The 27718-nt window shown below is 37.8% G+C and overlaps 1 protein-coding gene across 1 annotated transcript; it reads left to right on the forward strand.

Moving 5' to 3' along the window:
• Window positions 1-21868: 21868 nt before the first annotated feature.
• Window positions 21869-23568, forward strand: LOC104216628 (glycerol-3-phosphate acyltransferase RAM2-like). Its single transcript, XM_009766722.2, has one exon. It carries the CDS (start codon window positions 22042-22044, stop codon window positions 23518-23520), a length of 1479 nt encoding a protein of 492 aa, XP_009765024.1. The 5' UTR covers window positions 21869-22041; the 3' UTR covers window positions 23521-23568.
• Window positions 23569-27718: the final 4150 nt, after the last annotated feature.

A 27718-nucleotide genomic window follows, 5' to 3' on the forward strand; every position in this document is an offset into this window, starting at 1 on the left:
CATTCATCTTCGAATGAGGATCAAGGTTCATTCATTAGCCATCCTTATGTAACTTCAACTTTTTCACATTATGAAATATATTAACAGCCCCGAATTTGGCTAACTCCTTAAATTTCCAAAAACTTTTGCCAGAGTTTCCTTTGTAACTAGGCCTATCCACCTGTCAGAGGGCCCCAGATACATATCCTAACAACATATACATGTTCCATAGACATAACATAACTTGTACAACACCAACCATGGCCGCATAGGCAACATATATAACCAAAATAGAATAGTTTAACATAGATCAAATCAAAAGATAAGAGTTCATAGGAACCAAATGCATAAAAGCTATTACATGACTATTCAAAACAAATATGGGTACTTCTTTCTCATTTCTTCCTCGGCTTCCCAAGTGGCTTCCTCAACCTGCTGGTTCCGCCATAACACTTTTACGGAGGTAATTTCCATATTTCTCAATTTCTGGACATGCCTATCAAGAATGGCAACTGGAATTTCTTTATAAGATAGTTCTTCATTAACCTCAATATCTTCAATTGGCACAATAACGGACGGATTTCCCACTACCTTCTTCAACATAAATACATGAAAGACCGGATGTACCAACGACATCTCGAGGGGAAGCTCAAGCTTGTATGCCACCTGACCGATCCTTTGAATGATTTTATATGGCCCCACATACCTCGGACTGAATTTCCCTTTATTTCAAACCGCATAACACCTTTCATGGGGGAAACTTTTAGGAATACCCAATCATCTTCTTTGAACTCTAAATCTCTGCGACGAACATCTGAATAAGACTTTTGGCGACTCTGAGTAGTTTCCAACTGCTTCATACTGACTTTAACCTTATCCATAGCCTGATGCACAAGGTGTGGCCCTATCAATTCAATTTTTCCAACCTCGAGACACCCAATGGAAGATCTACATCTCCTACCATATAATACTTGGAATGGTGCCATATGAATACTAGCATGAAAGCTTTTGTTATAAGCAAACTTTATGAGGGGTGAATGATCATCCCGGCTACCTTTGAAATCAACAACACAAGCACGCAACATATCCTCAAGTGTCTGAATGGCCCGCTCTGTGTACCCATAAGTTTATGGATAAAAGGTTGTACTAAGATTTACTTGAGTACCCAAACCTTGCTGAAATTTCTTCCAAAAGTTTGCCGTGAATTGAGCCCCTCAATCTAAAATGATTGAGACTGGAGTGACATCCAAACTGACTATTTCTTTGATATATAGTTGAGCATATTGTTCCGCTGTGTTAGTAGATTTAACTGGAAAGAAGTGTGCTCATTTCGTGAGTCGATCCACGATCACCCAAATTGAGTCGAACTTGCGTGGAGTTTGCGGAAACCCTACCACAAAATCCATGTTGGTTATCTCCCATTTCCACATTGGAATTTCTATGCTTTGAGCCAATCCACCAGGTCTTTGATGTTCGGCCTTCACTTGCTGACAGTTCGGACATCTAGCCACAAAGTCCGCCACATCCCTCTTCATGTCATTCCACCAATAAACTTCCCTGAGATCATGATACATTTTCGTAGAACCTAGGTTCATGGATTACCTAGAAGTGTGAGCTTTTGCCATGATCCTTTCCCAAAGACCGTCAATATTTGAAACACATAGGCGGTCTTGGTACCGTAGGATACCATCATCCATGCCAAGGTAAAAAGCTATGGTCTTGTGTTTATGAATCCCCTCTTTCAGTTATTCTAACAATGGATCTTTGAATTGCTTCTCTTTCACTTCAGTCACAAGCGATGATTCAGCCCTATTTTGCACAATCACTCCTCCTTTATTAGAGTCCGCCAGGCGAACTCCCAAACTAGCCAACTGGTGAACCTCTCTGTCCAACAGCCTCTGATATGCCTCCAAATGAGCCAAGCTCCCCATAGATTTTTGACTAAGAGCATTCGCTACAATATTAGCCTTTCCCGGGTGATAGAGAATATCAATGTCATAGTCCTTGAGTAACTCTAGCCATCTTCTTTGTCTCAAATTCAACTTCTTCTGCTTGAAAATATATTGAAGGCTCTTGTGGTCCGTAAATACATCCACATGCACCCCATACAAAAAATGTCGCCAAATCTTTAGTGCAAACACCACTGCCACAAGCTCTAAGTCATGGGTTGGATAGTTCTTTTCATGATTCTTGAGTTTCCTAGAGGCATAAACTATCACCTTAACATGTTGCATCATTAGTGGAACATCTTTATCCCATTTCTCTTACATAAGACCTCCCATGAATTGATTTCTACAATAATTTCCCTGATATGGTTATAATCTCCTATGAATACTTGCAACTAACTCTTCCAAATTCTCAACAAAAGACATTACTGAATGAGTTTTTCTTATAGGACCTTTTATTTCAAAGGAATAACATCTTCTAGCCTGCATACACACCTTAATATCATCAACATGCAGGACATTACATCAAATGTAATGTAACATTTTGCTCAGACATTTCCTAGTCAACCTCTTTCCTCCTTGTCTGCCTTATAGGATTTAAGAAACTACTCCACTTCCCTTGTGAATATTCTCATGATCCCTCCATGTTGTTAAACACTTCCCAAAACACGTGTCAACAACCTTAATACATATTCAATTCAGAAAGATCCACTGGCCCGAACAACAACTTGAAATTCTCTTAAATTCTTCAACAAAAACTTCTTGTTTTCCTTTTAAGTGTAAGAATACTCCAGCCTCAATAAGCAACTCACCTTATTCTCAATATTGTAGCTACCAATAGTGTTTGTTGGTATTGTGGCTTAAGAGATATCATGTTAAACATGTTTGGTTCGTAACAAGTGTTCATCCTCTCTCACTACATTTCAAACATTTCCTTTTGTCCTTTGGGTAGATTGTGTTGTTTTGCCCTTTTTGTTCTCCCTTTTGGTCTAGCCAATACATTGGTACTATCTTTTATTTTTGATTGGGACATTCATTCCCATTCCATTTTGCTATAATGCATAGTAGATAGCCATATTGTGCCACACACTTGTCTGCACCTCATGGACTCATGGTATCATTGTGTCTGGTTTGTTGAGTTTATCACACCACCATTTCACCACCAGTAGTCTCACTTTCCATTGTAATATGTAGACATGAACTCCATCTAAATATTTTAGTTGATATTCAGTGTCACCCAAGTCAGTAGCATTACGGTTATTCCTTTATACATTCTATTAACACTTGTGCTCCAGGCGAGTCCACCATTCTGATACGAATTATTTTGCGATAACCACGGACATCTCAATTTATAGATTTTCTTCCCATTTCTTTTTGCCTCATTATTCCTAGCTAGTGAATATCCACGAACTCTTCCACATGTTACGTGGTCCTTTTGCTTAATTTTTTTATCCCGCTCACGTCTTAACTCTTGTTAGGATATCTGTGGGAAAGTGTGTTCATCGTCATATCACTTAACACTTCTTTGCTTGTAAGATTCTTTAGATGCTCTCCATCAAGCCCAAATACCCTCTTGGGTTATTATAGCATCACATTTATTTCTCCCACTCGTTTCGCCTTTCATAACGCCTTAGTACTTTGGTTAAATCACAGATCTATGATTAACCCATTCTAAAAACTCGCAACCTTCCACATTTGACCTATAGTACCTTCCTTAGGTTCCACTGTTCCTGACCCTCTAACAATTATAAAATCCCTTTACAAACATACTCTTAGTTTCTCGGTTCGTTTACCCAATCATTCACATTGCCCTGTATGAATAATTTACCTTCCTTAGCCTCCCACCCTTTGGGGGGGGGGGGTACTAGTGGTCTATCATTAGGACATTAGGAAGATATTCATGGTTTCAGCTCATTTGAGCATTTTATCAAATATTGGTTGAGCATCTTGATTTGAAATCTCTTTTACAAGATTTCCTTCATCCCCCAACCCAATATTTTACTTATTTATGTTCAACAATCTTCCCACAAACCTAGTTTGTACATGCATGTATACATAATACTATTACACCCAAGAATCATATCTCAATAACCCATCTCACAATCTCTATAACACCAACACAACCTAGGTTAGGCACCTATGGCTTCCAATCCCCATCCCATGAGTTCTAAGATATATATCATACATAAATAATTACTATAGAGTAGTTAGAGATGATTGACATACCTCTTGTAGTAAGAATGTTGAGAATCCCCACTTGTAGTATTCTTGATCAATTTAGGGATTTTAATGGGAATCTATGGATGTTCAAGATGAATCCTTGCTAATATAAGTGTTTAGGAGTAGTAATCAACTCAAAATATTCCAAAAACATTACCTTGGATCATAGGAGGGAAGTATGGGACGGATTCTCCTTGATAGAGCAAGCCCTGGCTCAAAAAAATGACTTAGAGACTCTCCATACCCGGTCTTGGGGTATTTATAGGGATTCTAGGTGCACGAACGCGCTCAAACCGTGCCTAGGATGCAGTGGCCATGCTCGTACCATGCTCGGGCCGCGCTCAAAGGCAGAAACTTTCAGTGCCGCGGATGCACGTCTAAAACAGATCCGGTAAAATGGTCATAACTTTCTATATACACCTCCAATGACAAACAGTTTGATGTGTTGGAAACTAGACTCAAAGAGATTTAATTGGATAGGTTGTTCATCACACAACACTTTATATAAATGGATATATGCTTGCCCAAAATGAGGTATTATGCGTACTCATTTACAACTTTAGGCTATTATGAAATTTTCCACCCTGGCTTAGACTTAGGCCTCTCCTTAGACGCCAAATCACTTATAATATGATTTATACGCTTATTAAAATATCCAATGGATATCCATTATATCATGAATCCTTATTTGCACGCAAGATAAGATAATTCGCCTACCTTGGCACCACGAAATCATAAATTACTTAGCAAAATTTTCTAGGGCTTTACACTCTCTTATGAACTGTAGCAACCAAGGCTGGTGCATGCTTAGCCAAGTCAGTGAAACGGACAACATACTTCGAAATAGTCATAGTGCCCTGGCGCAAAAGCTCAAACTCTGCGTGTCATGCGTCCTTGAGGCTTTGAGGGACAAACTCTCTCAGGAACATATCTGAAAATGGAGTTCAAGTAAGGGATGTTGCCTCAGTTGGACTGTCCAACTCAAAGGTACACCACCATTAGTAGGTTGCTCCTTGAAGCTGGAAGGCAGTGAAAGAAACCCCACTCAATCCTGATATGCCCATATTGCGGAAGATACGGTAACACTCCTCCAGAAATCCCAGGGCATCATCTGATACTAAACCACTGAATATAGGAGGCTTATACTTCTTGAACCTCTCAAGCCTCCACTGATTATGCTCTGAAGCCACTTCCCTGTCCACGGGCTGAACTGGGGCCACAGCCGGTATCGATATAACTCTAGGATCTGATCGACCTGCACCCGCTGCTCAGGAGTGCGGGTGGCGTGGGTCTGTTCTCCTCCCCCGGCCTGGGATGCAACTATTGCAAGGGTAATTAGCCCTGCCTAAGCTAGAGTGGTGTACATGCTCACAAACTATGCAAGAGTCTCCTGAAGAGCTGGAATAGTAGTAATAGTAGGAATATCAGGTGTCTGGGTTCCAGCTGGAGCTGCTGGTGGCTCCTCTATGGCAGCTCGTGCGGGTGCTCTGGTTGCACCACAGGCATGTCCCCGGCCTCTACCCTGGCCCCGACCTCTGACAGCTCTAATATGGGGCGCGGGTTCCTGGTCATCTCCGGTAGGACGTGTGCTCACCATCTATGAGATAATAGAAGATAGAAGTTTAGAATTGTGATATCAAAATCTCGCACGACAAGAAAATCAAATGAAGTGGAATTTTCCTAACAGTTATATAGCCTCTCATAAATAAGTACAGACTTTTATGTACCGATCCGTGAGACTCTAATAAATCAGCTTGTAATTCATGACTCCTATAAACCTAGAGCTCTGATACCAACTTGTCATGACCTAAGTTCGCCCTCTGTGAACTGTCATGATGGCACCTAGTCTCTACGACTAGGTAAGCCTAACAATTTGTGGAAAAGAAAATGAAAGATAAAACTAGCCAAAAACTACGGATAAAACATAAATAAAACATTTAAGATGCCTCTCGGCATATACATATATAAAATCTCAAATTAAATCAACTCCCAAAACCTAGAATCTCATGAAATCACAAGTTGTGGAATAACTACAAAGTGTTCTAACTCTATAATGTCTAAACAAAAGTAAATACAGGAGAGCTAAAGCTAGAAGAGAGAATAGAGAGGTACTCATCGGTCTGCAGATGCGACAAATATACCTCGAAGTCTCTGAAGATTGCCTCGCCTCTCTGGAAGTATGGCTGAGCCTAAGAATCTAGATCTACACACAAAAAACATGTGCAGGAAAGGGCATTAGTATACCACAGCGGTACTCAATAAGTGCCAAGCCTAACCTCGGCCGAGTAGTGACGAGGAAGGTCAGGGCCCTACTAATATTAGATGAAAAACAAGATAAAGCAGTATGGAATACGACAACATAATTAAAATGCTAACAGTTTATAACGAATAAAAACACATAAAGAATCTAACTCAGTACTCAGAAATGGCAACAGGGAATCTCCCGGGATATCGTCCCGTAGTCCCAAATGTAAATATCCAAATGATCTCTCGGGATATTTTCCCATAGTCCAAATCATAAATATGCAGGGAAAACTCTCAGAATACCAAGTAGTCTCAAAGTAAATATCCAGTACAGGGGAGATAACGGGTTCTCTCCCGCAGTCTGAAATATAAATGTGCAGGGGGATCTACCGGAACACCGATCCATAGTCCCAAAGTAAACATGCAAGGGGATCTCCTGGGATATCGTCCTGTAGTCCCAAAGTAATCACACAACAATCTCAAAAGAATTTACAGTTCTATTCCATAATTAAGCAGGAAATTCTACTCTAACATGTTGCACGAAATACAAGTAGGCAATTAAATTAGGTAAGACAATTAAATCATATAAGCTTGCTTCTTCCTAAACTAAGCAAGAGGCTTCAAGTACAAATATTGCTCAATTACAAAAAAACATAGGTATTAACTTAATGAAAACGGTATTTTTCAATAATTAGCAAGTGTATGCACTCGTCACCTCACGTACACGGTACTCACATAACAACAATACCAAATCCTAAGGGGTATTTCCCCGCATAAGGTTAGGCAAGCCACGTATCTCGAACTAACTCAATCAACTAGAAATCACATTCTTGCCACGAGTACCCGACTCAAAATGGCCCAAATCTACTCAAATTAATTGCATAATGTAAATATAACTTCAAGTAACTAATTTAACTAATTAACTTGAAGCTAACACGCGAAATTAAGAAAATCGCCCAAAAGGTTCACGAGACCCGTGTCTCGAAATTGGATAAAATTTACAAATTCAGACCCCCCCGATCACTTACAAACACACTCGAACAAAAATCACCAAAATCCGACGTCGAAATCCCACTCAAAACTCAAATTTCCAATTGGGGAAACCTTCTCCCATTTTGCAAACAAGTCACATTCAACACAACGGAGCTATGCCAACCCTCAGAATCAGATTCCGACCCCGTTATCAAAATTTCACTATCGAACCGGAGACTCCCAAATTTCAACTTTCGGCATTTCAAGCCTAAATAAGCTACGGACCTCCAAAACACAATCCGAACATGCTTGTTAGTTTATATGAGTCCACCAAACTACAGAGTACCTGGTCCTCTATGAGATGAATGTAGAATGCAGTAAACACCGAATGTAAAGAAGGCAAGAGATTTTCTACGTGGAAAAATCCCACACAATGGGATCAAAAAACCACGACCTGCTCTTGTAGGCTTTTAACTCAACTAACTTGCAATCTCCCTATTACAAGCCATTTTGCAAAAGTCTTATTGCAAAGACTTCAAACTAACTTGTGATGCAACCACCACAAACCACTTTATAACTCTCCTAGTTATAAAGGATTTAAACTTATGACTATCCCTAGTCACAACATAAACTCAGAAGTTTATGAATTTGGTTTGTTCCTAAGACAATGCTCCTAAGAAAGCAAACTAGGATTTACAATAACGAACAAATAACAAGATTACAACTCAACTACGGATGTACATAAACTCATTTAGAAACTGATCCTTAGTAGAGTTGTCTTCTTGTTCTTGACACACCAGTCACTTCAATGCCGGATGAACACTTTTGTTTCTTGAGAGAATATTACTGAATGCATAAAGAATGGTCTGTCATGCACCAGGTTGTTTTATCACAAAAGATAGCACAATGGATAGTGATGTCAACTCTTGGTTCACCCTTCTACCCAATGAGAAGTGACTGTTGCACTATCTGCACAGTCACTTCTGGGCAGTTGCATTCCAACTGGATAGTGGACTTTGTACTTCTATCAGGACACACCAACGGAATTGGTCCTAGTTTTGTTCTTCTTCTATGACAGTTTCTAAATAGTCACTTTCTTCTGCTACGTTCCAGCTATGTACTTGACTTGTACTTCTGTCAGAGAACCCTAAGGGAGCAGGTCCCTACCGTTTTCCTCTTTATATTGATTGTGTACAGTCACTGACTTGTGCTTGTGTCGGAGAACCCTAAGGGACCAGGTCATCAGGTCCATGTTGTGTTCCTCCCTGTGGTCGTTCATCCATTTGCTAATTTTCAGACTTTGAATAGTTAACATGAAATGTATATCCTATGGGCCAGGTTCTCTATCTGGTTCTTCATAACAAGTTTGTTAGATCATCAAAATATAAGAAGCATAAGGCTAAGACATTGAAAACCCATCAATTTTCCCTTTTTGATGATGACAAACTTAGGCATGATCAGTATTTGTTTAGAGCAAAAATAACCAGATGAGATACCAGAACTACACGAAGTCCCCCTTTAATCTTGGATCCTCCTCTTTGTGATTTTCCCTTGATCGCATTGATAGTTCCCCCTGAATCCTCACCTCTCAGCATGCATATATTACCCCTCACTCTCACCTAATATTACCCCTCACTCTCATCCACACACTCTCACATACACACTTCTTTCTCCCTTTTGGCATCATTTAAAAGAATAGGTATTAAGAAGAGCACAAGCAGGTAATAAGCATAAAGAAGTCTAACACAGCTAGCTCATGCCACATATGTGCACACAACATGACAGAAAAGAGAAGCCAGAGGAACACAGTATTGTACAGGCAACGAAAGGGGAGCTGTTTTATTAATGTTTACATTAGACTGAGCAAGTTAGGAGCAGTAATGGTTAAGTTCAACATGCCATCACAAAAACAAGCAAACAAAAGTAAAATAGCTGCCACAGGATGTTGGTGCAAAAATAGCTCGACAAAAAGAGGATCCTAGAGGACACTAAAAGAAGAAGACTTGGAGGAAGAGACAACAATGGTTTTGAGAACTAGGTCCAGTCTAGCATTTGCAGACAGTTGTTCTTCAAGTAATTGAGCCCAAAATCTCTCATTTTCCTTTGTCAGTCGTACAACCTCCTCACTTACAAAATCAGGTCCTTTAGCTGCTTGACTGAGCTGAGTTTCCAGTATAGCATTTCGAGCCCTCAGCCATCTTATTTCCTCAGAGGCTACATTTTAAGCGTTGATCAGCTGAGAAATGATCGAGATGCTTCCACCAACTCTTTATATACATTCATATTCTTCTAGAGTGGTCTTAGAGAAGCTCTGCTTGCGTGTGCCCACTCTAGGATTCCCCAATGGGACCATATAGAATCTGAACACCTGAGTGAGGAGAATGCCATAAGGTAACCCATGATTTCCACCTTTAAAATTTGCCACCTTCTGCATATGATCTATCATGATTGCTGGCAAATTGATTAGGACAAACACATCAAGCGCTTCCATTAGGACCATATCCGATTTTGTAGCAATAGAGCACCTCTCAGAGCGGCGTAAGAGTACTTTATTAACTAGTTCAATAAGAAGCTGGTACTCAGGAAGTAATACCTTCTTATACACATGTTCCCCCTATTGGATAGCTTACTCTTTCATGATAGCTCTTCGAAAGTTTACTCCACACATACCCTTAACTGAGGACATACCTTCACACGGAATTCTGAGAACCTTTCCCAGTGTTGAAGCATTGAGTACAATCTCTACTCCATTCACGAGCACACAGATGTGATCCCCCTCAACAGTGAAAAGAGATGCGTAGAAAGTTTGTACTGTATCTTCATACACCAGAGGCATGCTCCCTTCAAACAAGTGTTCCTATTGTTCAAATTCAACAATCTCCAGAATTTGTCTCATGCCTGCCATCTCTGAAATTGCTGGATCAAATGTATGACCCCACAATACTTTCTGAGTTCCTAATCTTTGATGCCAAAGACCATCATTATAGGTCATGGACCTTATTGAACCAGGTTCTTTAACAGTTTCCCTTTTTTGTTTGATAGGCCCTTCGGTAGACTTTCCTTTCCAGCTTGTTATCCCCACAGTATTATCCTTAGACACGGTTAGCTCAGTTTGACTCCGCTTAGACTTGCTATTGTACTTCACGGATGACCATTTCTATTCCTTAACATATTCCTCAAATGTCATAGATTGTTGTACTAAAGAACTAGGTTCACTAGAAGCATCTTTGTCTATCCGGTTTACTGACACACTCTTGATGAAACCCTTTGGATTCATTTTCCTCTTTTTCCTTGTCTTGACACTCCTCTTACTTTTCTACAATAAGGATTCAAAACTCTCTTGCTGTAGTGACCTGGTAGTGGGTGATTTGGAGGAAGACTCTAAGAGCTTGGAGTGAATAGGAGGTTCAGGAGTGAGTTTGCATGGAAGAGAATCAGGTTCATTAGAAGGCTTTTTTGAAAATATCTCATGAACCAAGGACTTGAAGAGTGCTGTGATTCTTACATCTCCTAGGAATAGAATTTCTTCCCCGTAGTACTCAGACGAGAGATATGTTCCTTCATTCATCAGACTCTCAGCAGCTATAGCCATAATGTTATGAGATGCTCCCTTTTCTAGTGACTCCTTGAGAGTCATTGAGTCCAACATAAAAAAGTTCAGATACTGGTCAGGATCATCCTCAGAGGCTTCTGACACTTGAGGAGTAAAACCTCCTGTGTGGTCTTTGATAAGATCGTAGGATTGACTGGACATAGGATTCTCAACATAATGGTAAACAGGGTTTATCAGAAATGGAAAAACTGTAGGATTGGAGGAGGATCCAGAAGTGGCTAAGGTGGTAGAAGGCGTTAAATATGACGCGCTGGAGATCATTTCAAGGATTATAACGAAGTGGGGGCAGTGTCAATGGTAGGAGAATGAGATGATTGTTCGATCGTCATTAGATGAGTACTTGGTAGACGAGTAGAGAGAAAGAGAGGGAGATAGAGGAGGAGAAGATCCTAGCTATACAAAGGAGATGAAAGTTCATGACTTGCTTTGAGAGAGAAAGAAGGTTTTATTGGAAGAAGGGCTAATGATGAGTGGAGAGCGAAACAGGTTTTGAATAGTTCTGAAAATAGAGGTAGGTTTGTGGGGAAATGTTACCGTGCAGAGGGCATGAAGGGATTTGAAATACAAGACATGACACATAGACGTTGAAAAGTCAGATGATGTGGCAGTTGAGTTACAAAAAAAATTATTTAGAGAGGGCATGCAGAATTAAGCACATTACTACTAAGAGATACGGAAACCTGATGCCAAAGCAATTTTTTGAACAAGATTTTAGCAGCTCCTCTTTCATAGTTCATAATTGTACCTTTAGCTTCTATGATCGTCATGCGTGTTTACCTACAACGGTATTGATGTGAGTTAGGCTTGGTCAGAAAATACTTTAGCTACCTTTACCTGAAGGTGTCTTACACAACCAACAGATGGTGGATCAGGTTCTTCATTAGAATTTTGTGACCCCATCTTCATCTTGATTTATCTAGAATATTCTCTACTTGAGGCTTTGATGCAGATATTTGGAGTTTGGTCTTCTGTTCTGCAATGCTTTCCACTGATCAATCCCTTCTTCATATTGACCCTCAGAAGATGATCTCATCCTTTAATGTGCTTGATCCTTTTGCTTTTGAAATTCCTCTCCAGTTGTTGATGAGGACATTTCGTTTTCCTTACTTGTCTCCCTGAAGATGAGGCATGAATCATGATAAGTGAACTGTTCCAGAAGTGCTTTTCTTTTCCATAGGAAAACATGTTTATCTAGCTCTAGAGTAAAAGAGAGTGATTGACTAGTTACCCAGATGAGAGCCTTTGGTTTTCCAATTTGATACAAAAGTTTGATTGAAGAGAGAGATGTGGAGGTTAATTTGATTTCCCCGCAGTTGGTGTTCTGCTGCTTGTGTAGTGCCATGAGCTGCATCTTTACTCTTCCCTAAGCTTCAGTGGTAGTAGGTGATACACCAGGTTCTTTGTGAGACGTGGAGGATGATGTTTCGTTGTCTTTCACCAATCTCCATCATCTTACTCGCTTTATTACCCTCCCTATTTGAAGCCTCAGATATTTCTTAGAGGCAGGGTTGGTTCATCATATTGATCATCATGGTCTCTATCTTGGCAGGGGAAAGTGTCTTGTTGAATACCCCATGAGCACCTTCTACCATTTAGTATGCTCTTTGTTAAAGACTTTGTGGCCTTATTTTGTGGATTGTACCTCAGAAGGATTCCTTCGCTCGTCTTTTTGCATTGACCTTCTCAAGTTGATCCCTCATGTTGTCAAGAACAAGGCATTTTCTTCCATTTGGCAGCTCCTGGTGGATTTTGATTCAAGAGGGACCTGGTCCGACACTTGTTCTCAAGGAAGAGGACAGTATTCACTGCTTTTTCTTAGAATTTCTTGGAGATTCTATAGGAGATGAGCACTGTCCATGCAGCATTTTTAGCTTCGTTCTTTCTTTTAGCTCCACCATTTTGCTGTGGAGTCCTTGGTGTTGAGAAATAGTGCGTGATCCCTTCTCCCCCTCCTCCTTTATTTTATGAACACATGTCCAGGTGACACTTGAGTTTGGCAGACCAAGGACCAGGTCCAGCTGAGTTAATTTATTCGTAGGTGAGAAGTTTGCATATACCAATCCTTCATGTCATGGTTGCGACTTCACTCATCTCATACCACCACCTTGTGGAGATTCATAATTAGTCGAAGTGGATGTTCTTGTTTCCTTTGTCCACTGAGACCACTTGGAAAGTCATTCGATTGGTGACTGCACTTTTTAGGCCATTCACATAGAGCTCATTCCCACTTGAGTGCCGAAAGAACCTCTCTACCTTTTTATTCACTGAGAATGTACCCTTTACTTCCATCTCAAGGATACATTCCCTTCCTTCAGGGCTTTCAGTGAGAAGAGATTCATGATGTTTTTAGCTACATGCTTTAAGAATCCACTATCCATAGTCCATTGCAGTCTGCTTCCTCTCACTGTTCCCTGCTCATGCACATCAAGGGTTAGATTTAGGAACCCAAACTAGTTTGCGTCCCTTGTTATTATAAAAAGGATGAATGAGGGATTTCCTCGTCCATGCAAGCAACATCCACTTTTTGCGAGTGGTACCTGGTCCTTTGTTAGTACTCACTCCATCAGTAAACGCTTCATTTTTCTTAGCAGACTGAACCCTGGCCTGTCAAATTTCTTTAAAATTTCCATTGTTCCCACAGTGTGTATATAGCCAGTTATTAGATACAGTAACATACTTGTTGTGCGGGTTGTAGGGCGTTTTCTCCCTTTAGAACCCGATGCCCTGCTTGTTACCACTATTGTTGAGATACATGGCAGTGACAGCATCTGAGGACCAAGTCCACTTCAGAGATATCTCAAGATCATTTCTTACTTTCTCCAACTCAGCTTGGAGTTGTTGATTCCTCTTGAGTTCACTGCAGAGACTAGTTTTTACAACAGTTAACTCCTTTTCAAGCATGATGTGCGTCTCACTGGCTACTTCCTTCTTTCTCCCAAGACTTACATTCCTATGTTCTCTATTTGATTCCCTCAATGTTTCCTCTAGATCAGTGCATATTACTAATAGGTCATCCCTTTCCTCTTCAGTAGATGCAACTTTTTCTTCTAAGGTGTTTTTCACATTATTAAGGCCTTCTATTATTCCCTTTAGATCAACAACTACTACCATCAGATCGTCTCTCTCTTTTTCCACACTAGTTATTATTTCATTCAAGGATTCCTTCTCTTATTCAAGATTAGCTATGGTCTCTTTTAGGTCCACTACACAGACCACTACATCATCTCTAGATTGCTCGGCCTCTTTTATTTCTATGGTCAGGATCTCCTTATCATTTACAAGTCTATAATAGGCATCAATTAGGACATTAGATAAAGACCTTAGCTTCTTAGAAGAATAGGATTTTAGATTTATCTTAACGTCCCTAAAATTTACCTTATCGTTTTCATCTTCTTCATCATCATCATCAGACTGAGCCATCAGCGCGAACAGTGAATCGTACTTCGTTGTTATAGTTTCCACTGGCATCATGGAACTATTTTCTTCCCTTTTAGATTACTTGAGGAGTATCCCCAAGCAGCAAGAGCCTGCTTAATGATATTGTTTGCAACATTTTTTTGATTGAATCTTTTATCTTGAACCAGGTTCCTTTTTCCTGCTTTGTCAAGATTTTGCTTGTACTGATCATGTTTCACGAGTGGGCAGTCTTTGATGAAATGCCCTGACTTTACACATCTGTGACAGAGATCGTTGTTCCTTGTTTTACTTGAACTGCCCCACATTGGTATACTACTATTTCTTCTAACCATCTTTTGAAATGTCTCAGTAAGATAGGCCATGTCACTATCTTCATCACTTGAATCACTGCTTTCAACCTTAAACACCAGGTTCTTTTCCTTCTTAGGCTCTCTTCTTTCACTGTATTTCTTTCTTTTCAACTCATATGTCTTCATATTACCAATCAACTCATCCATGGTCAGAGTTTATAGATATTTAGCTTCAGTGATAGTATTTACCTTACTTTCCCAAGACCCAGGTAGAACACTGAAAATTTTCCTTACAAGCTTATTTCTGGGAATGACATCTCCAAGTGAGTGAAGCTCATTTATGATGGAGGTGAATCTGGTATGTATATCTTGTATGGACTCATCATCCTCCATCCTGAAGAGCTCATATTCAGTGGTGAGCATGTCGGTCTTGGATTGTTTGACCTGAGTAGTTCATTCGTGTGCTGTTTATAAGGCTTCCCATATTTATTTGGCAGTATCACAAGTTGATACTCTGTTGTACTCATCAGGTCCTATGCCACACATCAAGATTTTCTTGGCACGATAGTTCTTTTCTACAACTTTTCTGTCAATGTCGTTGTACTCTCTTCTCCCTTTGGGCACCAATGGTCCTATTTCTTCAAGTTTCTTCATAGGAGCATGTGGACCATCACAGATGATGTCCCAGAGCTCTAAATCTTATACCATCATAAAATCATGCATCCGGGTTTTCCACCAGCCATAGTATTGACCATTGAATCTAGGAGGTCTATAGGTTGATTGTCCTTTTCAAAGTTTGGTGGAGCAGCCATTGAGGATCCTTCCTAGCTATTAGCCTGATAGGAGAAACATGCTCTGATACCAATTGTTAGTTTATATGAGTCCACCAAACTATAGAGTACCTAGTCCTCTATGAGATGATGCGTAGAATGCAGTAAAGATTGAATGTAAAGAAGGTAAGAGATTTTATATGTAGAAAAATCCCACACAAGGGGATCAAAAAGCCACGATATACTCTTGTAGGCTTTTTACTCAACTAACTTGTAATCTCCCTATTACAAGCCACTTTGCAAAAATCCTATTGCAAAGACTTCAAACTAACTTGTGATGCAACCACCACAAGCCAATCTAGAACTCTCCTAGTTACAAAGGATTTAAGCTTATGACTATCCCTAGTCACAACATAAACTGAGAAATTTACGAAATTTATTTGTTACTAAGACAAGGCTTCTAAGAAAGCAAACAAGGAATTACGTTGAAATATAACCTTATTATAGGTTTAAATGATTAATGAATTGGAGTAGGAGCGCATTACGTTGTTGATCTCTTTTTGTAGGTTTATCTAACCTACACTTAGCTTCATAAGAATCTCCGGAAAATGCATTGATGATGAGGGTAACTAATTCAACTGTTTTTTTCATTTCAATTGTGCCGATTATCAAATGCTATCTCAATCACCACCAATCGTTTCTTTTCATCATATCTTTATATCGTTATAAATATGTGAATATTCTACCACTGGCTTAGTGTTACTTCACGTAATGGAAGGACATCTATATCTATATATACATCTACATTTATATTTATATTTATATTTATATTTATATTAAAAATGGGAAGACCTTAAGTTAAAAGTTGAATTACCAAAATATTCTCTAAAAAATAATGACAATTTTGCCTTAACCAAAATAAAAATAACCTTCTTCAATGTTTAAGATACATTAAGCAGAATGAACCGATATATATAAACCAACATGACTCTTCGTTGCCATCAAAAAATTAGAGTGGTCAAATTAACCAAAGCTTTTAGTTTTCTCGGAAAAATGTCTCTAACTTAGAGCAACCAGGTGTTTGCGAAAACCATATAAAGTCTCTTGGTTATTCGAGACACCTCGAATGTCTATATTAACTATACTAACTTTTTAATTCTAAGTGTGAGTGATGAAATTTAAATTTAATTTATGAGTTCTATAAAACTTTTTGCAACGTAAATGATCTCTTGTGCAATGGTTTGTCCCTTTTAAATTTAATATATATATATATATATATATATATATATATATATATATATATATATATATATATACACATATATACACACATATATACACACACTAAAAGTGAGCATATACTAACTTTAAAGTTAATTTACAAATTATCCTTCCAAAAGTAAGTGATCATTTGTTCCCGGAAAAAAAATCACTAAATAATTATTATTTATTATATTGAATTGGGTGACTATGCAAGATTTGTTCCATCTACCCATAGTTACATAATGAAGCGTTTAAAAAGTAAAATTATTTATTATATTGAATTGGATGACACGTGCATACAGCCATCCAACGCTTCATCCTAAGAGTCACAACCATTACATTGCACATACCTAACTTATTTCTAAGAACTTTTCAGTATATAATCATGATTTCGTATTTGGTACTCCTCTACAGCCAATGACCAATCCAACTCCCATAAAATTCCAAAAAATAATAATTTTCATTCATAATAACCGAAAGCCCTTTCGTGTTGTACTTCTAACTATGTATATACAAAGAGAATTTGATTGTTAAGACCCCAAGGATATAACGAGTTAAATTCAAGATCCTTTTGTGTTGTATGTTTAATGTGTTTAGACACTGCAGTTTTGTTTGCTATACAATTGCCTTCAGCAAAGTACTTTTCCTCTTTCAATTTATACGATATTTTTTTGCTTTTCGATATTCAAACTTTTTAAATTTGATCGTATATTTAAACATAGAATTTTTAAAATTTTCAAATAAATTTACTTGGAAACTACATGAAAGTATGTATTATAAATCAAAATAATTAATATTCAAAATACTTAACAAGCATATAAAAAAATTAGGATCAAAAAATAATTTTTGACTCTCGAAATCCTAACATTTTCATATTAATTGGGACGAGGGAGTATTTTTTCTTACGTGACTAAATTTACGTTACACTTCAGGAGTGATATTAATGTCAATAACAAGAATTGATAAAGTAATCGAATTAGATGAAATGCACATACATCAAAACATATCAGCTATAAAAAAGTATTAGGCCTTAGTCGCGCATCATTATTCATTACATGTTAGTACTTCATATTTCATATAATTAAAAATAAGTAAAAGCTATATATATATATATATATATATATATATATTAAACTTTTATTGTACATCTTTGTAGGTTCAGAGACATTCACTCATCTTAACCTTGACAAACAAGTTACCATATGATAACCAAAATATATTTTATTTTTTTATGTATAATTATTTAATTAAATATTTTTTAATAATATTAAAATAATTCTATTAAATTGTGTACTATGTACTCGGCATTCACGTGCAACACACGTGTCGAGAAACTAGTCTATATTAAAAGTATGAACTAAAGTTAAAAATTAAATTACTTAAATATCCTTTTAAATATTTTTAAAATCCCACTTATTCAAATAAAATAAAAAACGCAATGCCTACAAGAAGCCCCAAGCAACGCTTCATGCTTAATTAACAGATACAATTCACAGCCATTAGTTGTCGGGGAAAAGATGTCCTTAATAGATAACTCCATAAACTAATCGGTACCGGTCATGGACCCAAAACATGACATTACCCAAAGGCATATCAAATACGTGTTAACTATTTAACCAAACAACTTGGTTGTAAAAATTACACGGGGTGTTCTATTTGGTCATTCCTATTTAATTTATACTCATTTTTTAAATTTTTTTTAACTTGTACCCACTTTTTAAATAACTTTAGCCCCCTTTCTCCTCCTTCTCCTCCTTCTTTCTTTCTTTGTTTCTTCGTTCTCATCGTCCAATTCATAATCTTATGGGGAATCGAAGGAATCACCTAGACTTATTCTTTTTACTTTCTCATGTACATAATAATGATGTTAATGCTTGAATTAGTCAAAAAATGAATCAAGTTGACAATGTTGAGCATATACCATGCTATAAATATCACCATTGCTGTTGTCAGTTTCCTCACCAAGAAATCCAAAAGGAAAACAAGCTAGATATGACTAAATACACAACCTTCGTTGCCCTTCTCTTCTGTCTTCTCCTTATCGCTGCTACTGGTGAGTCAAATTAAGTAACTTATTTTTTTTAATCAAATTAAAGGATTGGGATGTTCAGGATTGTCCCAAGATACAAAACAAAAACTTCCTTCGATAAAAACTTCAGCTCTAGAGCTGAAGTTCGACAGTTCAAACAAATTCGTCAGTTACAAAATAAAAACTTCAGCTTTAGAGCTGAAATTCGCCAGTTATAAAAAAAAAAACTTCAGCTCTAGAGCTGAAGTTCGCCAGTTACAAAAATAAAAACTTACAAACAAAAATTTTGCCAGTTACAAAACAAAAACTTCAGCTCTAGAGCTGAACTTCAGGCCCGACTACTAGAATGCTGAAATTTTGCGTGATTGTCTTTGCTACTTCATCCATGTATGCTGAAGTTATGCGAAAAAGTGGTTACGCTTGCAATTTTCTTTGCAAAACGGGCACAAGTTAAAACGTTATACAAAAAGCGGGTATAGATGCAAATGCCTCAACTTGGTTTTGACTTAATCGAGATAGGGGGATTTGCATCTATACCCGCTTTTGGTCACGTTTTAACTTATACCTGCTTTGCAAAAAAAATTGCAAGTGTACCCACTTTTCACGTAAACTTTAGGCATACTAACCTGAAGTAGAAAAGGCAATCACGCAAACTTCAGCATTCTAGTAGACGGACCTGAAGTTGTTTGTAATTGCTGAACTTAAGCATTCTATACTAGCTGAAGTTTTGTTCTATATTTGCTGAATTTCAACATGTTTTAGCTGAAGTTTTTGCCTGAAGTAGCAAAAGCAATCACGCAAACTTCAGCATTCTAGTAGATGTGCCTGAAGTAGCAAAAATTGCTGAACCAAGTGTTGGCTGAAGTTTTTGTTTGTAATTGCTGAACTTAAGCATTCAACTATCTGATATTTTGTTCTCTATTTGCTGAACTTCAGCATGTTTTAGCTAAAGTTTTGTTCTATATTTGCTGAACTTCAGCATGTTTAACTCTTATCTGCTTCATAATTCATGGCAAACGAAAATCAATCACCAAAATTAGAAGCCGATGTTGATTAGAAAATTAACTTAAATTTATTTAACTTTGCTTTCCGACAAAAGTTTCTCCTAGATAATTAACTGAATCACCAACATAAGGAGCCTGTTTTAATTTGGATGCATTTATTCTGAAATTTATGGAGTTTGATTTCTGTTGAAATCTCTCTCATAAATAGTCAGTTGATCACACTTAAGGATCTAAACCTAATCAAGGAAATGCGTAGCAGACGATTTTATTAGAAAAAAAATTTGTGAAAGAAATTTGTAACAACAAGGCCAGTTGTACTTGTAGATTCACAAGAAAGTAGTGTTGTTCAATCAATAATACTTAGACAGAGTCTTATGTGTTTGAGAGAGAAAAGAAGAAGAGGAAAAAAAAGAGGAAGAAAGGAGCGCACAGGTAGCAAGAAGAAGGAGGCGCCTCAAGATGTAAAAATTAGGGTATAGGTTAACAGCTTGTTTGGATGGTTGTTACCTATTGTATTGTATTGTATTGTTACTTTAAATATAATGGTTGTTTTGATTGTTACTTAAATTTTATTGTATCATATCGTTAAATTCGTTGTAACATAACGATGTAATGTGCCACTTTATGTAACGACCGATTTGGTGTGGTCGAGTCGTTACCTTGTCTTTTTCTCTCAATCTCACCCTTCATTATTATTAAATAATTTTATTTTATCATTTACCTTACCTTTTTATATACCGCATGATAATCTTTCTTTATAATATTGCAAGTTTATTAATCATATTACTGGTGTGTGATACCATGAAACGACGGTAAAACGACACAATCAATCGAAACATTATATTCGTCAAAAGATACAGTACAATACAATGCATTAAGATATGATATATTATGAAACGATATGTAACAACCATCCAAACAAGCTGTAAATAGTTTTTAAAATATGGGTATAGGTTAAATGGGGGCGATCAAAAAAGGCACCCGTGTAATTTTTACATCGATATATGTCTACGTGTGCAAAAATACTTTAATATGTATGTATACTTTAAATTGCACTAAAATTGTATTCATTTTGAACCTCCTGATATTGGATCCTGAATTTCACCTTTGCATTACCCGTCTTCAACTTTTGACATCGACAATTTACTCCACTATTTATCATGTTGTCCGCCAATCCGTTTACAATATTACACACAATATATCAAAAAAATATATCAATGTATCATGCCAAAAAAATATATCAGCTTGCATTATTTCAATTCTCATCCTCCCCTTTGCTATAAACTCGTTTTTCTCTGTCAAGTTTTTTTGATTTGCAATGTATCACGCACGATTTTACTATGTCCAATCCGACAAACGCTTGATGTAATTAATCTAATCAAAACTACCTTCAACTTTATATACTGGAGTACTTAGTTCTCCAATATATTTATTTTTTGTTATGAATTCAGCCACGGAATCATGGCTTGCTTCTTCAATTAAGATCTTGCTGCTGATATTCGTTTGTTCCATTGTAATTTAATTTATGTATTTTACATTTAGCATATCAATTAAGATGAATAAACATGGAGCATTGTTCAATACTTGTAGTATATTGGAGTTCTAAGACAACAAACTGGAATTCTAATGCTAATTTCGTTTGTGTTGAGTAAACATAAATAATTCCCTTTACTTGTTGAGATGGATATGCTAGTTTATCCACTTGTTGAGATGGAATTCAGCCGAGTAAGAACGCACCTGTTAAGAGACTAGTTTATATATAAATGTAGAAATGTATGCATTTGAACATGTCTAAAAGACTTCAATTATCTTATTTTCTAGCTGTTGTTACTGCTTTTCTTTACGTGGATTCTTTTCTCTACTCGCATTTTGTGAGTCGAGAATTTATCGAAAACAACCTCTCTATCTTCATAAGTTAATAAGATAAGGCATGTGCACACACTATCCTCCCCAGACCCCACTAGGTATGTTGTTGTTTAACATGGCTAAATGATATTCACCATTCAAATAACCATTACAAATGGAATATAAATTATCTGAGAGGATGCAATCCCTCGAGTGAAACCTTTTTATCATTAATAAATAGTTTGGTTTATTCAGCCTAACTCCAGAAGCATTTAATGTCATAAATGTCAACCATATAGGACATTCTTCTAGAGACCATCTTCACATGCTTTTTTTGTTCTCAGATTACTGTCTACATATAGTCAATCTTGGCTAAAAATAAAAAGGCCTCATCTCATCAACCACTAAAAGTAAAAGGATATTTCCATTTTTATAAGCTGCAAACTAAAATGGGGATAACAAGATTTCCCACAGTTGAGAAGTGCACATCAGAAGGAAGAGAAAAACATACAGTAGTAGCAGACTTGGATGGAACTTTACTACGAAATCGTAACTCTTTCCCTTATTTAGCCCTGGTTGCTTTTGATGTTTATGGGGTTTTAAGGTTACTCTTTCTTCTCTTAGTCTTACCTCTTGCCGGAATTCTTTACTATTTAGTCTCCGAGTCAGCTGGAATCCAAGTTATAATCTTTACAACTTTTGTGGGGATGAAAGTTTCTGACATAGAGTCGGCAGCACGTGCTGTGCTGCCAAAGTTCTATTCCGAGGACCTTCATCCTGAGTCTTGGAGAGTTTTTTCGGCGTGTAGAAAACGTTGCGTTTTGACAGCCACCCCTAGGATTATGGTGGAAGCATTTTTAAAGGACTATATAGGCGTGGACATAGTTTTAGGGACAGAGATTGAAACATATAAAGGTAGGGCAACTGGTTTTGTTAAGTCACCAGGGGTTCTTATTGGGAAGAAAAAGGCTGATATTCTCCTAACGGCGTTCGGAGAAACTCAACCTGAGATTGGATTGGGTGATCGTGATACTGATATTCCTTTTATGACATTATGTAAGGAAAGATACTATGTGCCACCAAATCCAAAAGTAAAAGCTGTAACTATAGACAAACTTCCTAAACCTATTATTTTCCACGACGGCCGTCTTGTCCAAAAACCAACACCACTAATGGCTCTTTTTATCATTCTTTGGATCCCTTTCGGTTTCCTTCTTTCTTGCCTGCGAATAATGAGTGCTGCATTCCTCCCCACCCCTCTTCACTACTACGCATTTCGGGCCCTTGGTGTCCGTCTCACCGTTAAGGGTAACCCACCACCCCCTAAGAAATCCAAAGACCAATCTGGTGTTCTATTCGTTTGCTGTCATAGGACACTTCTTGATGCTGTTTTCCTCTCCACGGTGTTGGGCCGCCCTATTCCAACTGTTACATACTCTCTTTCACGATTTTCTGAGATTATTGCACCCCTTAAAACAATTAGACTCACTCGAGATAGAGCCACTGATGCTTTCGTGATGAAGAAAATATTAGAAGAAGGTGATCTCTTAATTTGCCCAGAGGGGACTACAAGTCGTGAACCATTTCTTCTTAGGTTTTCGTCATTATTTGCTGAGTTAACTGATGAGCTCGTTCCGGTGGCAATGGTGAATAAGATGAGTATGTTTCATGGCACAACAGCTAGAGGATGGAAATGGATGGACTCATTTTTCTTTCTCATGAATCCACGTCCCAGTTATGAAATTACATTTTTGGACAAGTTGCCGTATGGGTTCACTTGCAAGTCTGGGAAATCAAGCCATGAAGTGGCTAACTACATACAAAAAGTTATTGCTGAAACTCTTTCTTACAAATGCACTACTTTAACTAGGAAGGATAAGTATATTGCTCTTGCTGGAAATGATGGCACTGTAATGAAGAAGCCTTGAATCAAGGTCTAAATTATAATGTTTTATTTTGTTGTTGAAGACTGAAAATCCATTGCGTTATTTTGTGGTCTTTTTGTTTTGTAATATCGGGCTGTAAAATAAAATGTAGATAACTTTTGAAATAATAATAATAATAATAATAATAATAATAATAATAATAATAATAATAATAATAATAATAATAGAAATTGAATCCGGAGTGTATTTTCTAAGGTACACGTAGCTATTATATATCAAGGCTGCATTGAATATTACCGGAGAGGATATTACTGGAGGTAATCCCCTCCCAAAGCTTAGGCAAGCTCATTAGACTCCCCTACTTCACTAGCTATCGAAGTAGATTATTTGTACTTTCCTTCGGCAGAAATTAATTATTTTTTCACGGAAATGGTTACACACACTAAAATTATCTATTCTTTTTCTCCCCCTCCAAATAGATTTATTTGTATGTATTATGATAGAATACTATTAATCATTTTCTCATATTGATATACAATATCCATAATTATTCGTGTTTTGCATTATCGTTCAGAATTAAGCTTGTGTACCGCTGAAATCGGGATAAAGTTACCCTCAATTTTTTATTGAGAAGCGAAGAATAACGTTACTCGTTACTAGCTCGAGTGAGACAGAGGGTGTCTGCAGATCGAAATCAAGAGCGGACGGAATCGAGTATGGCTGAACCCGAAGAGACTCTAGCTCAAGCAAAACGAAGAATCGAGAGTAGAGGAAAAAAATGGTTAAACAAGACAATTTGAGAGCCGAAATATACGCCATCATCCAGATATTACGGCACAGATCACGCTCGGTATTGATTGTAGATCATGTTTTCGTGAGAGAAAAGGAAGGAAATGATTTTTACCTTATTTAGACTTGTATTAGGGTTAAAACTCCTCTACTATATTAAAAGGGAAACCTTTTCATGTTTTGGAGAATGTCTTTGCACACATATCAAGAGAAAATAAATTTACTTTGGCTTTCAGCAATTGTCCAAGTTTTATTTAGTCGTTCATTAATTTCGTTGTATCTGAACTTTATCTCGAGGGCTCGATTGTGATCGATTGTTAGCATTTAAGCCTAACATAGGGCTAAATTACTTCAACATATTGGTTTGATTATACTCATTACAATCAATTATTTACAGTCTATAATCATTTGTGTTCAGTTAAACTACATATTCTTTAAATCGCGTAAAATCAATTGTTATCCGTTTTAAGGGTAAACAGTTTGGTGCTCACCATGGGGTTATGGATAATAGTGATAATTTAATACGAATCTTAATAATACATATTATTTTATAGTTGTTCTTTGAAGTTTGATTTTAGGACTATTCAATATGTCAATTTTCAATTTGCTCACTTAAATGTTAACACCAAATCAGACCCCCACAATGAAAATAACAGCATGGTGCTAAGTAACGACATACTCCATGTCGAACCTAATGGCGTTCCAATCGCTGACCCAGTCGATACCAATTCACAGGTTGCTATCAATACTAACCTGCCAACTGATCCCAATAACAACGTTCATGGGGTACCTCGACCCTCGGTTCGCGAGGCACCCAAAAGGGGAGGTGATGAAGATAGCTTGCGTTTGATTTTTGAGATGTTGCAAGCCAAAGAAATTGTCATAGCACAACTGCAGAGTCAGAATCACAACGTAGTTGAACCAAAATGGGTTGAAGAACCCAACGGGCCCCGGCCCGGGAAACATCCGAGGTGATGAAAATGCTTGAGAAACTAACAGAACAAGTAGAATCCGATGAAAAAAAGATAGAGGCAAACGATAAAAAAGTGAACACTTACAACTCTTATTCTGAAAAGGTTCCGAGTGCCCGATATTCCCAAATACAATGGTACCACATATCCAAACAAGCATGTGACCTTTTATGCATGTGCAATAAAAGGCAACGACCTCAAGGATGACAGCTAGCTTGCGTTTGATTTTTGAGATGTTGCAAGCCAAAGAAATTGCCATAGCACAACTGCAGAGTCAAAATCACAACGTAGTTAAACCAAAATGTGTTGAAGAACCCAACGGGCCCCGGCCCGGGAAACATCCAAGGTGATGAAAATGCTTGAGAAACTAACAGAACGAGTAGAATCCGACGAAAAAAAGATAGAGGCAAACGATAAAAAAGTGAACACTTACAACTCTTATTCTGAAAAGGTTTCGAGTGCCCGATATTCCCAAATACAATGGTACCACATATCCAAACAAGCATGTGACCTCTTATGCATGTGCAATAAAAGGCAACGACCTCGAGGATGACAAGATCGAGTCGGTATTACTGAAGAAATTCAGAAAACTCTGTCCAAGGGAGCAATGATATGATATTACAATTTACCTCAAAACTCTATTGTTTTGTTTTCTCTACTTGTAGATGCCTTCGTTAAAGCTCACGCCAGGGCCATTAAAGTTGAAAAACCAAATCAGACGTGTTCAAAGTCAAGAAGAGGGATAATAAGATGCTTAGGGAATTTATGTCGAGATTCCAAATGGAACAGATGGATCTGCCACCGGCTGCAAATGATTAGGCCATTCAGGCATTTACTCAGGGGCTCAACCCCCGAAGTTCGATTGCATCTCAACAGTTGAAGAAAAATTTAATATAGCATCTAGCGGTTACCTGGGCCAGTGTCCATAACAGGTATCAGTCAAAGTTCATAGTCGAGGACGACCAATTAGAGACCCTTTCAGGGTCGGTTTATCCCAATAGAGCAAACAAGAAGTCTTAGAAGACCAGGAGTTGAGGCCACCCCGACACCAATACCAGCCTTACAACTTATATAGGAGGGGAAATGCACCGAGTCTCTATTTGACCAGGAACGACGGAAGAAATGATCAAGGTCCAAGCAATCAAGGGTTGGTGAATAGAAATGGGTTCGACAAATCACCCAGAGTCAGAGATGCCTTGAGGCTATCGTAATATAACTTCAACATAGATGCGACAAGTATTGTGTTGTCCATCGGTTGCATCAAGGAGACCAAATGGCCGACACCGCTCCAGTCCAATCCAGCACACGGTAATTTGATATGCAAATATCATGGCACTAACGGGCATAAAATCAAGGATTATCGCCAGTTAAGGGAAGAAGTGGATCGTTTGTTCAAAAATGGGCATCTTCGAGAATTCTTAAGTAAGCGGGCCAAAAGCCATTTCAAGATCTTGAGTTGAGCGTGTATTAATTGAGCGTATATTAATTGATCTATGTAGCTCGGCCAACATCTTCTGATGGAGAGTCGTGAAACAACTAGGGCTGTTGGATCAGATCATACCAGCAGTTCGAATACTGAACAGGTTTAATATGGCGTGTGAGATAATGGAAGGAGAAATCACCTTACCGGTCAACACGGCTGGAACCACTCAACAAGAAAAGTTCTATGTAATTGAGGGGGATATAAGGTACAACTTATTATTCAGGAGACCATAGGTTCATAGCATGAGGGCAGTACCATCGAACCTTCACCAAGAGTTGAAATTTCCAAACCCTGGATGAATCAAAATGGTCTACGGGGAACAACCAGCCACAAAAGAGTTGTTCACCGTTAAAGAAGTAATCCTTGTACCCGCGATCATAACCTTAAAAGATAAGGGACCAATCAGAGAGAAAGTCTCCATATAGCAATCATAGGTTTCAGCCTCGACGCTACCAAGTCAATAATTGAGGAACTGGAACAAGTCACATTGTTCGAGCATCTGCCAGATAGAAAGGTATACCTAGGCAAGGGATTAAATCCCAAGCACATAAAAAAACTCATTGATTTTTTTAAAGCTAATGCAAATTGTTTTACCTGGTCGCACTTAGATATGGTAGGAATTCCACCAGAGATAACAACTCAAAAATTGATGTTAGATTTGAACTTCCATCCGATTAAATAGAAGAGGATGCCACAGTCCGAGGTCAAACACGCAATTCATCAAAGACGAAAACTTTTCAAATAAGGTTCTATTCAAGAAGTTAAATACCCGGATTGGCTATCTAACGTATCGTCGTACCTTAAAGGGAAACAAACTTAGAATGTGTGTAGATTATAAGGATTTAAATAAGGCATGTCCAAAGGACTCATTTCTTTTGCCTAACATCGTCCGAATGATCGATGCAACAGCAAAGAACGAGACACGGAGCTTTCTCGACGACTATTCTAGGTACAACCAAATATGGATGGGCCCAATAAAAAACTTCTTTTATAACTA

The sequence above is a fragment of the Nicotiana sylvestris genome, chromosome 12 (genome assembly GCF_000393655.2).
Source record: "Nicotiana sylvestris chromosome 12, ASM39365v2, whole genome shotgun sequence".
Classification (NCBI taxonomy): domain Eukaryota; kingdom Viridiplantae; phylum Streptophyta; class Magnoliopsida; order Solanales; family Solanaceae; genus Nicotiana; species Nicotiana sylvestris.

Bases quoted from the DNA above. Each gene is read 5' to 3' on its own strand.
- LOC104216628 (XM_009766722.2), top strand. From the start codon at position 22,042: ATGGGGATAACAAGATTTCCCACAGTTGAGAAGTGCACATCAGAAGGA.